General features: G+C 53.4%; 1 protein-coding gene across 3 annotated transcripts in view; it reads left to right on the forward strand.

Moving 5' to 3' along the window:
* Nucleotides 1-16,364, forward strand: part of Pino (protein pinocchio) — a 43,818-nt gene that overhangs the window by 23,736 nt on the left and 3,718 nt on the right. For 2 of the 3 annotated variants that reach the window (XM_011144581.3, XM_019842220.2), the window contains 2 exons: nucleotides 12,749-12,842; nucleotides 15,643-15,771. In XM_011144581.3, the coding sequence (XP_011142883.2) occupies nucleotides 12,749-12,842; nucleotides 15,643-15,771 (223 nt within the window). Of the gene's footprint in view, nucleotides 1-12,052; nucleotides 12,270-12,748; nucleotides 12,843-15,642; nucleotides 15,772-16,364 lie in introns of those variants that run through there. The other variant, XM_011144588.3, reaches the window with a different exon arrangement.

Raw genomic sequence — 16,364 nt, forward strand, 5'->3', positions numbered from 1 at the left:
GCCGATCATTCTTATTGTTATGATTTTTATTATGTGACCGGTGATTTGTCGTCAAAACTTTCCTCATTGAGAAGCGTCGGAAGCGGTTCCTGCGAGAGCATAGGCGGTAAAAGGAGCGAAAGAGTAGCCTTTACACTTTATCGAGTTTATGAAAGGCCGTAAGATCATCATTGACCAAGTGCCCCATCGACCCGCGGGGGTGGAAACCGGGGGGGAGGGGGAGGAGGAGGGAGGATACATTCACAAGGGATTATATTTAACGAGCGCATTATAGCCGGACCTCTAACCTTTTCCACGGCGGATTATTATGCGGCGCTTTTAACGAAACGCAACCTTGTTGAACGTTGTTACGTTCATACGCCGTTCAACCTATTAGACACGAGGAAAACCGATGAATAAATTCCACGCGCCGCAGGAGGAAAATCGACTTTTTCTCGCTGTTGCAACGCGTAACCTCCTAACCTTTTGCATTTTCATGAAGGTGCCGATGATTCCAGGTGTGCATGATTTCACAGCAATGTTCTCCATTTCAGCATCTGTCGACTCCGACAACGTGCGTTGACAACAAACAGACTGTGGTTGTCCCAGTCGAATACCGCGCGAATTGAAAAGCGCGATTAAAGCAGAGCAACGCTTAAGACGCTCGGAGTCGACGAACGCGGTGCGATAAATTTGCAATTAATTTCCCCGACGCGCAATAAGACCGACGGGCACAGAACGACCGTTAGTAGTTCGACAGTTAAAGCGAGGCAGACATAGCAGCGAGTGCGACGGCGTTCTGCTCTTCCGCGATTTCGCGCGCGCGATGTTGTCTCAGGGCGTAGCGCGAGCGTTTGTTACAAAATCGATCATTTTATCGCTGGCGGTCAGTAAACACGCACGATAAAGTGCAGTCCGGCGAAACGAAGCAACGCGGAGATACGAGTCCGTAATACTTGTTCCCCGCGTCATCGCGGCTCGTCCGGCGACTACTCATTCGTTCCGGGCACGAGCACGCTTCTTCATCGGCGGGAATCTTATCGGCGCCGATACCACCGTCGATGCGCTCGCGTTTCTACCGGGTTTTCACCGACGATGGGGAATTAATCATCAGGATCGTTCACTCTGGTCCGCCAAGGGAATTGATTATAACAATATCAGCAGCGCGCGCGCGCGCACGAGATCGATACGCCGGCGCGATAACGATAATGTCGGCATCGGTTTGGAACGATATATCCGGGAAAGCCGGCGCTCGAACATCCGTTCGGCGCGGCTTTAGCGTTCCGCTATAAATATTATACAGCCGTTAGAAATTGCCCGCCGCTTTCTAGACATTTGAAAATGTCAAGCCATGTTGCAAAGGTGAAGCTCGCCGATGCGGCGATCGCCGCGCGCTTCCTCGTTTCCTTCTCGGGGATATCCCTCGCGCCTCGTCCAGGCGTGAAGCGTGAATCTTCTCCCAGGAGAGCATCCTGATCCCTACGTCGGACCCTCGGACGTAGGACTCCGGGGACCACCGAGACTTCCTCGTGAGCAAGGCCGCGGCCGCGGCGTGAGAACCGACACGCCGAGCTGTTCGCGCTTCGGCAGGAAATCGATAACTCAATACTTGTTCCGCGAACTTCCACGACCACCGAGCCGGAACATACCGCTCGCCATTGACGGGGCGGGGATAAAAATAATAATCCTCGATTCGACTTCCAGCTATGTTCCCGCGAATAAAGCCAGGATCTTCCGCAATCCGCCCCCGCCCCCCGTTATTTTCCATACAGGCCGTCCAGGAATTCGCAAATTGCATCCCGACGCAGCGGTCTCGAACGAATCTCAAACGCCTCCTGGCTCACTCGGCGAGGCCGCAGGACATTGTCCCTGGCGATTTCGGATAATTGACAGTTTCCTCAAGTGCAATGTATTCGCGAGTAATCGCATCCTCGTTACTTTGCGGCGCGGGCAGCCTCGTGTCGTCAAACCAGACACACATCGTGCTCCGACCCGATTGAAGTCAGCGTCGAGCATGCCGTGGGAGCCGCGCGTTGAGAACCACTAAGATGCACGAGCGGGCGCATACTGCGCCGCGTCGGCAGATGAGGAATTTGTGCCTCACTTACCCCACCACCTAGGCGCCTCCACCGCCGTCGGACTCGCGTACCGCGGTTATAAAAGGACCCGCCCGGCGGCGTCGGGCTTCAGTCCGTTCAGCGACGTCGTACAGTGTTTGTCAGTGTCGTCTCTTCGACGTTTAGCTCCGACCGCCTCGTTCGATTTCCGCTGCTTGCGACCGTTATTAGGACGCGTCGAGAAGTTGCTTCGCAAGCATCTCTTACGTCGCCCACGATCCGGATCGGTGTCGCAGCTGTGTGCTAGCGTGCGAGGCTCTGTTTTCGAGGATTCGATCGAGAGAGAGAGAGAAAGAGATATACGGAGAAAGGGACGGAGGAGAAAGAGAGAGGAAGAAATGTAAGTCGAACATTTTCCTTATCGCGACAGGACTCCGGCCGTTCTCTTCGGAGCGCCAGTGAGTGAGAGTGAGAGGGAACGACAGTGAACGCGCGGTCTGCAATGACGAGGGCTCTGTCTCTCTCTCTCTCTCTCGCTCGCTCTCTAGAGAAAGACTGAGTTCGAGCGACCACCGACGCTCTCGGTCGGAGCGCCTTCCTTTGAAGCGCACGAAAACGAATATATTATCGTTCGTCCGAAACGAGTCGTTTTGTTGCTCTTCGACCGTGAGATTCTCCCCGCTCGATGGTCCATTTCTGAACGGTAATTTTGGTTCTCCGAACGAGAGAGAGAGAGAGAGAGAGAGAAAGAGACACGCGCGTATCCGTCTCGTCGGTTTTCTTCATCCTCGCAGATTGATCTTTTTGTCGCTCGCGGAGAAGGTTAAGCAGCGCAAGAACCGAGCTGGTTGGCTGACCGGATGACTAGCTGACGGCCGGCCTTCGTAAAGAACGCTGCTCTACTTTCTCGAGGAGATTGCTCAATCCCGAGGATGTCAAAACAAATACGCGCATCGTAGGTTTGCACAGCCTTGCCCGTACGGTCCTTACGCATTGTGCCTTCGGCTGGCATCTTTTACGACCGGCGCGCCTCATTCTCTACATAGCGGAGGCTGCGTAATTCCATTCTTGCAGTACATCCGCGGTCGCGGCGGCGGCGGCCGCGGCCGCCGTCGAAGAGACGCTTTCACCGCCATTTCGCTCCGAGAAAGCCAGCGAGCCGTGGTCGCGCGACCAAGAGAGAAAGAGTAGTCCCCTGTCATGTCGCAATATCGAATTACGCAGCAAACGCGACCGAAACATGCGTATGCGTGCGCCAACTGTGGCCTGCTGTCGGGGAAAAAGTCACTTGGCGGAAAATGGAGGCGATTTTGACGCCGCGGCGAAGAACGTGAATTTCATCGACGCGAGACTGCCGTTTTTATGGTTCGCAAGAACCCAGAACGATCCCCGGGAAAGATTCGCGGCGGGACCGCACTGTGAGATCGCGAGATTGTCATCGCGGCGTCGCGGACGGCGGACGCTCGCTGGATCGCTCGAAAGTCGGGACTTTGTTTTCCCGCGGTCTCTCGCGGCACGGAAACGTCACAGTCGGGAGTGAGCGATAACGCGAAAGAGGAACGCGCCATCGTCGTTGTCGCCGTCGCCGTCGCCGATCTCCAGATCTAGAAAGTTGCGACACGCGCGCGTCAATCGCCGATTATTGTCGGGCAATAATTTCTGCTGACGCTGCTGCCACGAGACCCTGCTGCTTTATTAGCGCGGGCGCGGGATACATACATACGCGACTCTCGCAACGTGGGGGAGAGAAAGAGAGAGAGAGAGAGAGAGAGAAAGAGAGAGAGAGAGAGGAGAACCGTGGCACGAAATTACCAGCTGTCATTGACGGCTCGCCAGAACGGTGTTAAGTAATCAGCTAATATCGCGTTGGACCGAAGGACGGCGATCCAAAGGCGGCTAGGCCGCTCCTCTCCTTTCTTCTTCACCGTCTAATTGTCGCATTGCTGGTAGACGCGACAGACGCGCGCGGTTCTTTCGCTCGCCGCGCGCGCGCCGGCGGCTCTTTTCGTGCGACGACGGACGAACGAGCACGAGCCGCGAGGAGAATCAATACTCGCACGCGAGTCGAGAGAGAGAGAGAGAGAGAGAAAGCGGGTGCCTCGTTCGGCGCCCAACTGACGGCCATCGACCGGAAGATTACACCGCGCGGAAGCGCACTCTGCACGCTTCGCCAGGCGGCGGAAAGATCCTGCCGAAGTCCTCGCGAAGATCTGCGTCTCGCATGCCCGAATAAGGAGTTTTCGCAATACCGTCTCTCACATACGATAAACGTTGATCGTGATTACGTTATTAGGGAGTTTTGCAATAGCGTCTCTCAGCAGATACGGTGAACGTAAATCGTCGACGTTATTCGCTAGAGGAAATAACGTACGCCATGTACGCGGCCCAACAACATTCACGATCAACGTTTACCGTATCTGAGAGAGACGGTGTTGTAAAAACTCTCTCCCTACTCACATCCACGTAGTACACACGCACAAACGATACCATTGTAATCACACAGGACATGGATAATTCAATGCTCGCGATTAAGAGCGACTCCTCGAGAGTTAATCCGCGGCGCAGAGAGTTCCGTCCTACGTCCATTCTCTCATCCGTAATTTCGGACGCGTAATTTCTGGATGTTTAGACGATTCCACGAATAAACAATTAAATTGGATTCATTTCGGGGGGCGATCCTGTTCGCGATTCAACGAGCCTGTTTTATTATTCGAGAGCCGAGCGGAGGGAACGTGGGCTCGCGGGGACACGCACGTGAATAGGGAGAAAGAGAGAACACGAAACTTTAAAGTAGGTGTACCGCTTTCAAAACAAATGGCGCAGTTATCGGAGAGCAAGGAGAGCAACGAGGTCAGTCCGCGTCGTCGTCGCTTCTCGCCCACCACGGTGTACCGGAGACACCGGGGGGAACCCGTTACACCGGCCGGCCACCGTGCCGGCACAACGGCCGCGAATTCCACCGGCGGAATTTTAATTTCTCAATCCTGCTAACGCGCGCTTCGCGACATTCCGGCCTGGGCTCTCCTGCGCTCTCACACGTTCTCACGCCGCGTGTAACCGCGCCTCTCGCGTGTCCCACGCGGCGCGCAGAATGCGCCGTCGACGCATCACGCCCATCGCGCTGCTCGTTATTGTTCGAGCGGTGCATTGCGCAAAAAGGAGAAAAAAGAAACACACCCCCCCCCCCGCCCGGTTAACCATCGCCGAGCGGAGCAAAACGCGCAAGCATCCCTCAGTCTACCCGCTTCCCGCCGCCGCGGCCGTCGCGACTGGCTTTCATCCGCGGAGGAAATTGTTCGCCCGGCCGACGCGAATTGTCTCTCCCACCTCGATCTCGTCTTCCTCTGCTCGCATGATGGCGCGGGCAGGAAGGTTGTCGGTAATTTCTTTCAGAATTCAACATTTTAGAATTTTCCCACCGGACAAGACGCGTGCGTTCCGAATGTCACGCGAAGAATCAGCAACACCGATCGCTTCGTCCACGATTGCCTCCGCTTTATTTATTCCACGCGTTGCATTTACTCATTTACTTGTTTTTATTCGCTGCACTTTGTAGCGGCAACGCGCGCGCGCGCGCGCGCGGCAGCAACTTTTCCTCCTGCTATTCCGGTCTCGTGCAAGAGCCGCTACGAACGGAGCACAGCACAGCCGTCGCATTTTCGCATCGGAGCTTTCCTTCCTTCCAGCCGACCTGATTCCACCCCGGCACGACCCGACACGCGCCCGTGTGGGTGTCATCCAGAATAGCCCGGGGTCGATCGATACTCCAATACGTCCCTGCGCACACCTTGCAGCTCCCGCATGCTCGTGGGTTGTTGGCCTGATTTTTACCCCGCGCTGTGGGAAAAATCGCTGTAAATTCACGCAGCTCCCTCCCTCTCTCTCTCTCTCTCTTTTGTCTTACTCGCCTCCGCCTCCGGAAATTAGATTTGGCCGATTCGCCCACGTTCGGGCGAAAGTCGGATGGAAAGAAAAAAAGACTCCCTTTCGCACTTCTGCACGTTGAATGATGGTTTTACCCCGCGCAACACGTGACGCAACGTGCTCACCTGCGCTCCGCCGCTGCGACATTCCACGTTCGATTTCTCCGTGGGGAAACAAAATGTCATACAAAAAACGAGGCTGCCGAGGAAACCGGCTGTATTATGTTTATCGTTTATACGAGCATCGCCGCGATTCAATCCCGACGAAGGGGGAAAATGCAGAGCGAAGATGCGGACTCGCTCGCCCTGACTCTTAGCGGTCGCCGCTCAGCCGTTTTGGCGCGCGGCGCGGATCGCCGACGACGGCGGCGACCGCTCTCGCTCTCACATTCCCTTTACACACGCCCTCTTCTATTCCCATCTGTCTGCTAAACGGAACGAAAATACTACGCTCGTGTGGCGGACGAGCGGGAGCTCGCGGCCGGTTGCCAACGGCCCGCGGACTGGTTTCGCGCGGCTTACGACGCGACGGCGGGAGCGGGCTCTGGGTGTGCGTCTCTTGAGCTAATCTTAGGATTTAATTGTTCGCGCGCGCGCGTAGGAGAGAGTCGCGAGGACGGTCTAACCCGCTCGCCTTCGACGGAGGAATCGTGTCGCGCCAAGGGCCAAGTCGAAGGTGGCTGTGGGTGCGCTTCGTTTCACTCGAGAGAAAGGCAGAGGGAGAGAGACGAAAATACACACTTCGCATTCGTCGAGTAATTAAATCAGACGCTCTTTATGCAATACGCTCTTTTATGTAACGCTTAAGCTCTCAAGCGCTTTGTCGTTAGACGCAATTACGATGCTCGCCGGCGAGACACAATCGCTCCCTCAGATCGATCGATGAGAGAGAGAGAGAGAGAGTGCGCAATTACACCTTCGCGCTCGTCGTTTTTCCCGAAAGAACACACACACAAACGCCCCGGTCTATTCTAATTAGAGCGCGATCGTTAACGCCGCGGCATTATGCATCTGACGCGATCACGAGCAATTAGCCCCGCGGTCCTTGAGAGTGATTCGTTAAACGGAAACTCCCCGCGAATGGAGATTAGTCGGCCGGCTAATTTGCCGGGTAATTATCACGCGTTCGGATATCATTCGCAATTCGGCGCTATTCGCGTCTTCGCGTGAGTGCCTCCGCGTGTTTATGGAGAATTCGATCTCGCTCCGCGCAGTTTTTCTCGTTTACGCACGAATATTAGCGCGACGGACAATGCGCGCGATAATGCGAATGGAAATGCGCGTCGGCTTGCCGTCGCGCGTGTAAACGCGAACGCCAACGTTCCATTGTTGCTTCCGTGTTTCGCGCCGGCTAGAAAGTTGACTAAATTTAGCGACTCCTACACGCGCGCGCATACACATACACAAAGCATATGTCCCTTCAGTTTCATACAGACTCTGTCGTTATTCTCACGGGATAATCGTTTATTTATCGTCGCCTCCGTTATAAAGCCATTAAACCGATCGAGACAATCAAAGCGCGAAAGGCCGCTCTCGCGACAACTCAACGCGACACAACGCATTTTTTCCTTCCCCCAAGGGTGACGTCGTCGTCGTCGCCGCCGCCGCCGCCGTCACTCCGTGCCATCGTCGGCCGACACGCGCTGATCTTTTCCGAGGGGCGTTATAAATAATCTCGAAGCGACGGTGTCATGCACATATCGACGTTATCTACGTCGCGGTTACCGCGTCATCCATCTCGCGCGTCGTAATCCCTTCTCGTCCGCTCGCGGAAAATCCATCCCATAACTCACGCGCGGCGTCGCAACGGATAAAGAGAGAGAGAGAGAGAGGGGAGGAAGGGAGCGATTTATAGTCGCAGCGCAGCGCATCGGAACCGGAACTCGGACGAATTTGATTCCCAACGGCGCATCCCTCGAAAGTAACGAACGAAAGCCGGAAGTTTAAAGTCAAGTCGCCAGTAACGAGCGTGTTACGTTCACACACACACACACACACACGCACGTACAACGGGAACAAAGTTTTCCGTTCGGAGCCGCGTTCCCGATGCACTTGTCGCGGGAGGAATGCAATCTATCGTCGGCGCGGCGTGCAAAATCGCCGAACGCGAAGCGTTCGTCAGACGTTCGCCGGAGGAGCGACCGAGCTGTGTCCGGAGATAAACCGATCCGCTTACGGGATTACCCTCTGTTCTCTTGGAATAGATCGCGACTGGAAAGAATCCGCCCGGAGCATATGTTGTGCTACATACACACACACACGCATGTACGTACTTACGCACGTATACTCGCACATTTGTACGCGCGACCGTGTAAGCGAACGTTCTCCGTTCGCTCGCTCGCGCGCGCCGTTCGAATAATCCGGTTATTTATAGCGTCCGGCCTATAGTTTGCGGACCATAGTTCTATTTTTGCGCTAGTGTTACTAACACCCCGCGACGTGTGCCAACGGTCGCGAGGATCACTCGCGTTTTATCCTCCTCGGTGTCCTTCCATCTGGGGTCCGCTTTCATCCCGCGTTTCTCTCTTTCTCTCTCTCTCTCTCCTGCCGTTTTTTTTTCACGCGATCGCCCCGTTGAAATACGAGAAACTAGGACCGATTTTTCGTCCCTTCTCGCTCCGGTCTGCCTCCTCCCTCTGTTCTCCCGCCGACGGTGGTAATCGGCGAACTTCCAGGCGGATAAATCGACGACGACGACGATGAATCTGCCCGCTTTCGTAACTATCGTAAGTCCGATATAAATTCCGCGTGAAGCGAGGCCGCCATTTGCGAGAGATGGAGTTTGCGCTTATGCAAGATGCGTCAGGAGTATTGTGTTCGCTTCTCAAGAAGAGTTAATACACACGCATACCATATGTACTTAGAAGCAAAGAGAGAGAGAGAGAGAGAGAGAGAGAGAGAGAGAGAGAGAGAGAATTCTCTGTCGCGCGCGAGATCTTGGCGCCGCGTTTCTCGAGAAATGATGTTACCTTCGCAATTTATCCCACTGACTCATCGTCATCATGAGAGGCTCAGCTCGGCCCGGCTCGGCTCAGCTTGGCGCTGCGTCGCGACCGAGTTGCAGCGTATAGCGTTACTTTGTCGCAACTCGTGTACAACGAGCCGGCATCGGCCGCCAAAAACGTCATGCAGCGGAACGAGCCGGATGATGAGCCAGTTCCCGATTTGCCGCGAACGCGCGCTCTCTCCGCTCCGTCGACGGTCGCGCAGAGTGTGCGCCACTTGGCCGCGATTAATTTGAATAAACGTCGTATAAACGACGAATCAATTCTACACAAGTTGTACAAATCCTTTAAATCTTTTATTTACGGATAGTCCACGCGCGCTTACGACAGATCTGTGATGACAATCGTTCCGCTCTGGCTCGTGATTAATGCAAAATGCGACATTCTCGCGCGCGCGCGACGGACACGCAAATTATTTCTTTTTTCCAGGACACCGCGATTACGTGCTCGCCCGTCCGTGCGACGAGCAAAACGGCAATAATTGCTCGAGGTCGGCGACGATAACTGCGCGATCGCGCGTAAAAGGGGTCGCACGCGTAAGCGCGTATGCGACGCGCGCGCGACGCGCGCGGAGCGACTTGAAAGAGAGGAGAGGAAGAGAGTTATTAAAAGAAAGAAAAAAGAGAATTGCGCGACAATGCGGAAAAGCTTTCCGACAAATAATACAGCTGGAAACAAGCAATGTTCGACCGATATCTGCTGGATGATAAGCTTTTTCGAAAACTTGTCGGCGATATCACGAATTATTTCGCTCTACCAGGAAAAAGCGTGGAGAAAAGTCAGCGCGCGCGTGCGTTTACACTTTCGCAACACGCGGTACAAGCGTGCGCCTCAAGCCGCACGATAAATTTTTATCAAAGCTGCCTCGCGCGCGCGCGATTCTCGCGTGATCCTTTTCACCGCCGCGCGCGCGCGCGTTATCGCCGCCGTCGTCGTCGCCGTCGCCGTCGTTTCAGCTCCGGTCGTTTAATCCACTTCCGTCGAGATTACTATTATTAAACCGACCCGACGGACTCGGGTCGGTTTGCATTCTCGCGCGCTCGGCGCGACCGATATATCGATTACTACGTCCCGAGGAATGCCGGGAATTCGCTTGGCCGAACGCCCACGACCGCCGATGGTGGGTTTTATCAGTGATTACGTTGTAACGCGGCTAACACGACACACAGAGTTGCGACGCACGCGCGATTCTACGTAACGCGGGGAGGGTTAATAAATGCAAATTCATCGATCGGCTCGCTCGCGCGGACGCGCGACGTAGTAGCACACGCAACGACGACGATGACGACGACGACGACGACGACGAGGACGACGATATATCGATCCCCGCGATGTGTCGTTGTGGATGTGCTTGAAACGTTATCCGAGAGCCAAGCGCGGCTCGACAGTTGTGTCGTATCTGCGAGCGATCGGGATCAGCGAGATTCTCACCGGCTGAATCATATTCCGCTCGCGGAAGCTCGCCGAAAATGACGCGCATTCGCGCGCAGACACGGCGTGTCACTCCCCGCGGCGCCGAAAGAGGAGCTCTCTTGAAAACTCGCTGCATATTTCATTCGATCTTGACGACCTTTTGCTCAAAGGCCGATCGATCGATCGATGCGTCGCGTCGCGTCGCGTCGCGTCGGCGGCACGCCTGTACCCTTGCACGACTTTCATCGACGTTCGTGCTTCTTCCCGATGCGCGAAAAGACGTACGGATAATTACGTTTAATGATTTGCAAAGCGAATTTGCGACATGGCTCTCGCGCGACGGCACGTGAATATTTGTTTGCAATATGCATCGCGGTATGCCGGAGGAATTCCTTATCGATGTCGTTTGTTATGCTTTGTGTCTTGTTGTCGTTTGCTACAACATTCGCTGTCGAATTCCGGTTAGAGAATCCTTGGCATTCTTCGTTTCGTCCGGCGAGATTCGCAAGAGATTTTGCAAGAAGCTTCCGGGCAATTTATCGATCGCGATTGATACTTTTGCATCTTACGAGGTTGATTAAAAACTTTTCTTCGCAGACACCGAGCAAGGCATCTCTCAAACAGAAATATGCCGAGACAAAGGGGACGTTTAATTTCCGGAGAGAGATTTTCAATTATCAATCTAATAGTGTGAGGCGGTAATTTTGTATCACATCGAATGTCTTCGGAGAATATGAGAGCAACGGAAACACTTGTCTAAAAAATTACACACCGTACAGAAGCAATCATCTTGTCGCGACAATATATTTTTGCCCAGCTGGGGTAGCTTCGGAGGTCACCTCTGTTTTTTCCAAACAGCATGTGCGCGAGCTGGCAATAAAATTATTGCCTCATTTTGTGCATATAATCACGCGGAATTAACGGCGGAACAGAAAAAGAGAGCAGGAAACACGAGCGCCGCGAGAGACACATTATCCTCTCACGTCCGATCGCGCTTTCAAAAGGATGGTGTGAGTTTCTTCTCGCCTTCCGCCTGGATTTCAGCCAGTCGGAAAATTGGCAGGAGCGATTTCTGCGAGCGAGCGAGCGAATAGGCGAGCGCGAGTCGCTCGCTCGCCTTTCGCGGTTGCGTAACGTGTGACGGAAATCGCAAGTCTTTATCGATATCGCGGACACAGAACACGTACATGTATATGCGTGCGTGCGTGCGTGCGTGCGTACGTGTGTGTGTGGGCCTCTGTCGATATGCTTTCTCATAGAAAGCAAAAGCGCGAGCGCGGGTTTCGTGCCAAGGTGAGATCGTGGTGAAATCCGCTCTCGTGCCTGTCCTTCGCTCGCCGTCGACGCGCGCGCGCGCGCGCGCGCGATACGTGCGCCGCTCTAATAAATCATCGAACGTGCTCCTGTGCGCTAATCTCGTAATATCAGCCCGTTACATAGCACTATAATTTCTATTAGCAATACATATCCGCGTGCGCGCGCGCACGCGCGGATTTCGAAGCGGACTTGAAGCCGAGGGAAAACCGTGACTGATCGTTTGACGCGCTCGAGAGGAGTGACGTTTCGCGGGAAATGATCGCCGATGAATTTCTCCCGTTCTTCCTACTTCCGTCGATGTCTCATTAATCTTTGCTTTCGTCAATGGAACACTCGACCACGGCGAGGTGCTCAACGATGATGATGATGATGATGATCACTCGTGACGCAGCGTCGACGTGTCCACTCGATGAGAGCGGTGACGTGAAATTTGACGGAAAGAATGCCTGCTCTCGCTTAGGAGAGTGCGGCGCGACGGAACCTTGGAACGCGACGAAAGCTACGACGTTGAATGTTAATCGCCGAGAAACCTTGGCTTTTAAGATATGAGGCAGATTCCGATGAAATCGTCCGAGGTGATTTCCTGCGCGCGCCCGAGAGGAACCTCTTTTCCTTCTCCTCTTAACTATGCATGACTGCGATAGCTTCGACGTCAACACGTCAAGATCATTATCGGCGTTATCGGCTTGTCCGGGGGATTTCCCGCGGCGCGCTGTTGTTTATCAGTAACATTTCTCGCGTTCGTATGCGTTCGTGCGCGACGGGGCATCCTCGGGATTCTTTGTTCAGCTGATATGTAAAAAGTCGTTTTATATTTATCCCGATCGCGTCTATAATTGTAACAACCGAGAGTGCGCGTCGAACGCGCCCGATTGTTCATCGGTTTTATTCACGCGCGGCTTTTCCGTTTTTCCGTCTCCCACTTGCTGCTCGATCTCTCGACCGTTGAGAAAGAGGGAGACAGCAGGTGACGGAAGGAAGACTATCCTTGAAATATTTCGCCTTCGAAACGATCCACGTGGTTACAAAAGTTTCTCTCGCTTCTGTGTTGCAGAAGTCATCAGTCAATCGAGTCAAGTCCGATTCAATCAGCTCAACATGTCGGTCACCTCTGTGCAGCCCACTACGGAGAGCCTTTCCCGCCACGGGTGAGTAAAGATCCTGCGTCCGATCCTTTCGCGAAGGAAAAACAAGGAAAATGGAAGATCCAAACGCGCGCGACTTTTAATAATTCCTTAAATCCGGGCGGGTCTTTTGGACGACTTTTGCGCTCTTTGGATGAGAATCATCTTTCTCGTACGCAAAGGGTAGATTCCTGAGAAACATGAGACCCGCTGCACAGCGGCTGCTTCGCGGATCGCAAGGATTAAAAGGCGGGAATCACATGCGGAATCACGGATGACTGCATTTTTATCTATAATTGGAAATTGATGAATTGGTTCTTGTGACTGAATAAAATTTATTTTATACTTTGAACATTAATGAGAGAGAATATATTGTGAAAATTTCAAGTCCGTCGGTCCTACCGTTTCGATTAAAAGAATTCGTAAAAATAGCCTTGAAAGGCTTGAATAGGCCAGCTTCGCATGTAATTCCCCCTCTCCTTCTCCCCCCCCGCCTTAAATGACAAACGTTGGACGCGTCTGGAACGTTTTTCCCGCCGCGGCGAAATCAATGCGTATGCCGCGTCGTTCATGAAGCCGCGAATTTTCCGTCTCGTCGAAGCAATCGCGACCCTCGCGATCTTGATATTCGTCTTTTTGTCCGACTCGCGCGGAGGTACGATTGCGATTCGTTACGGCAATCGTTGCGCAATCGCATCGCGCTCTTGATAACGTCGTTGCGGCTAATTAGCGCTAGAGGAGAACGATGCGATCTCGAGCGCGGCGGAGAGAAGACGCGAAAAGAAGGAGAGACGGGAGGGGGGGAGGGAAGGTGCAGGCGGTCTTGCAGTTTGCGCTTTAATCGGGCCCACGATTGCGCCGTTTCCCGTTTCCCGTTTCCAAGTGCGCATAACTTAACTTCCTACGTAGCTAACACATCGCGTGTGCGCGGCCTAGCCGGAAACGCCAATTAAGGGACGCTGAGAGGCGTCTTGGCGTCGTCGAGTTGCGATGTCCGCAGGATCGGCTGAAGGATCTCGCGGGAAAATACGCCCGCGACTCGATCGGAATCGTCGACGCGACGTCTCCTCGACTCGCACACTAATTCGCTCGGAAATCTGGAGCATCTCTTAATTTTCGCACAAGACTGCGTTCAGACGAGCGATTATTTTCTATCGGTTTTATCGCGAGAAGGCCCCGCTAAAAACTCGTTCCCGCGATTTCTTTCTTTCTTTCTTTTTTTCCTCCGTCCCGTATCGCGAGGTTCAATCGAGTCTCATGCAAGTTTGCAGTTCCCCAATCTCGAGCGCGCGACAAGAAACGCAGCCGGAGATTCGGGAAACTTCTACCTGAGCGGGAGATTTCTGGGAGTCGACTCCCCGGCCTCGTGAAGATTATCCGCCGAGACCCACCACGTCGTCGTGCGTTTACGTAACGGAAATAAAGAAGAAAAGAAATAAGAACGATGACTGTAGCGAGGGGATAGTCGATCGCGTCTTGCGATTACGGTCATTCAAGAACGCCCGTCGGTGCGATCTTTGTTCCCTCGTAAATGCATGTCGCCGTGTTCACGCTCGTGAAACACACAGACGCAGCATGAAAAAAAAACACACACACATGCGCGCGCGCGCGCGCGCAGAGCGACAGGACGAGCGGCTCATTACGCGTGCGTTCACGTCGCCGCCACATGGAGGTCTGACGTTTTTCTTCCTGATTACCATATGCGCATACTCATTCGAGTTAATCCGTCCAACACCGACATACACAAATACACACAGAGACCGCTACACACACACACACACACACACACACACACACACACACACACACACACACCGTCACCGCCGAGGCCTCTTTCTTCGGCAGGCAGGTTCAAGGCAGTTTACTCGTGCACCAACCGTGTACCGTATCCCGGCTACGAGCTTGACGGATCGTCTCTCATAAAGACCGAAAACCTATCGTGAATGGAACCCCGCTCGCGCCGCGGGGTTAGCGAGAGGTCGATCTTTTCTAGAACTCGTCTCTCGCGAGAGGCCCGACTGCGCGATGTTTTGTCAGCGCGAAGAGGTCTGAACGAAATGGAGGTTTAACAAGGAAACCCAGGAAACGTGGAAATTCAAAAAATTCTAAAACTGTGCGGAAGTAAAGTAAATAGTTCGTCCGTAATGCAAAACTATTTTTTGTTCGTGCGAAATTGTTCCGGTCTGAGGGGGTAAAACCACCCTTCGAAAAAAAAAATATATATATATATATATATCTTTCAAAATACGAGATGTGTGCAAAAATGGTTTATATGAAAGTTGTAGTGTATTTCATACTCTTTGCAACTGTGTATTCAGATTTTGCAAAATTGAAAAATTTTCGAAACCTCCTCCGCCCTCCTCCAATTTTGCAAAATCTGAGATGCTAGAAACGCTAGAAATGAAAATGGCTTTTTTTCCCTCGAAAGGTGGCTTCACCCCTTCAGACTGGAATTCCGCACGAACAAAAAATAGTCTTGCATTACGCATGAACTACTTTACTTCCGCACAAGTTTCACAATCTTTTGAATTTCCGCGTTCCCTAGGTTTCCTTGTGCGCATAGCTCGAAAATAGAAGCAGAGGCGCTCCCGATTGCAAAACCGTTCGGCTCGATTTCTTTCCTCGTCGCTTATGCGTCGTGCGCTTCGTTTACCTCGAATAAAGATTTGCCGGAAAGAGAGAAAGAAAAACTGCTGACATGACGGCATATAATGAGTTCGCGCGGTGACAAGTGATAAAAAGGGGCAAGTTTCAGAGGAGAAACGAGATCTCGATTACGAGAAACGCGTGGCTCTTATATGGATCGTGTTCTGTCGGTTTGCAGGAGTAACATCTCCTTGTGCCACAGCCTGTGCGGGAGCGTGGACGATGGCCTCCAAGGCTCGCATCCTCAGTATCAGGACACGATCGTGACGATAGAGGAGCTGCGGGCTCAGCTGAACTCCTGCTTCACGTAAGTTCTCGCACTTGATGACCTCTCAATCGACCGATCCGTTCGAGGAGAAGCAACGTCCGTCGCTCGTTCGTCTGTCGCGCTCTCTCCTCGGCTTCCACGGCTGCTTTCTCGCCTATTTATCCGTTTAATGCTTCTCAACGTACTTGCGGCAGCCGCGCGGAGGAGCAAAGGAATTCGCTTCTTCAGAAGCGACAGCTCCCTACTGTCCGTTCGCTTTGCTTCTCCAACGGTGGACGGAGATTCGAGTTGATTGAGCGTTACGAGCGTAATCGAATGTCGGGGAGCAGCAAGTGCTTCGGATATAAATCGTGTCTCGCAGCTGCGACGCGGCGCGCGAACGGCGACGCGGAATCCTACGACGGAGCGTGGGAATTAATTGCGGATTACACAACGAGAGAGAGAGAGAGAGAGAGAGAGAGAGAGAGAGAGAGAGAGAGAGAGAGAGAGAGAGAGAGACGGGCACAGACGTAGTCTGCTCAATGGAATCCGGTGCGATCCAGAGTACGCGCGCCGGCGACACGATACGATCCTCCGCCGCTCGACGATGACGCATCATCGAGCGCGTCTGATTTTTTTCCTCCGTCGCACGC

This window comes from Harpegnathos saltator, unplaced genomic scaffold (genome assembly GCF_003227715.2).
Source record: "Harpegnathos saltator strain DR-91 unplaced genomic scaffold, Hsal_v8.6 scaffold758, whole genome shotgun sequence".
NCBI lineage: Eukaryota > Metazoa > Arthropoda > Insecta > Hymenoptera > Formicidae > Harpegnathos > Harpegnathos saltator.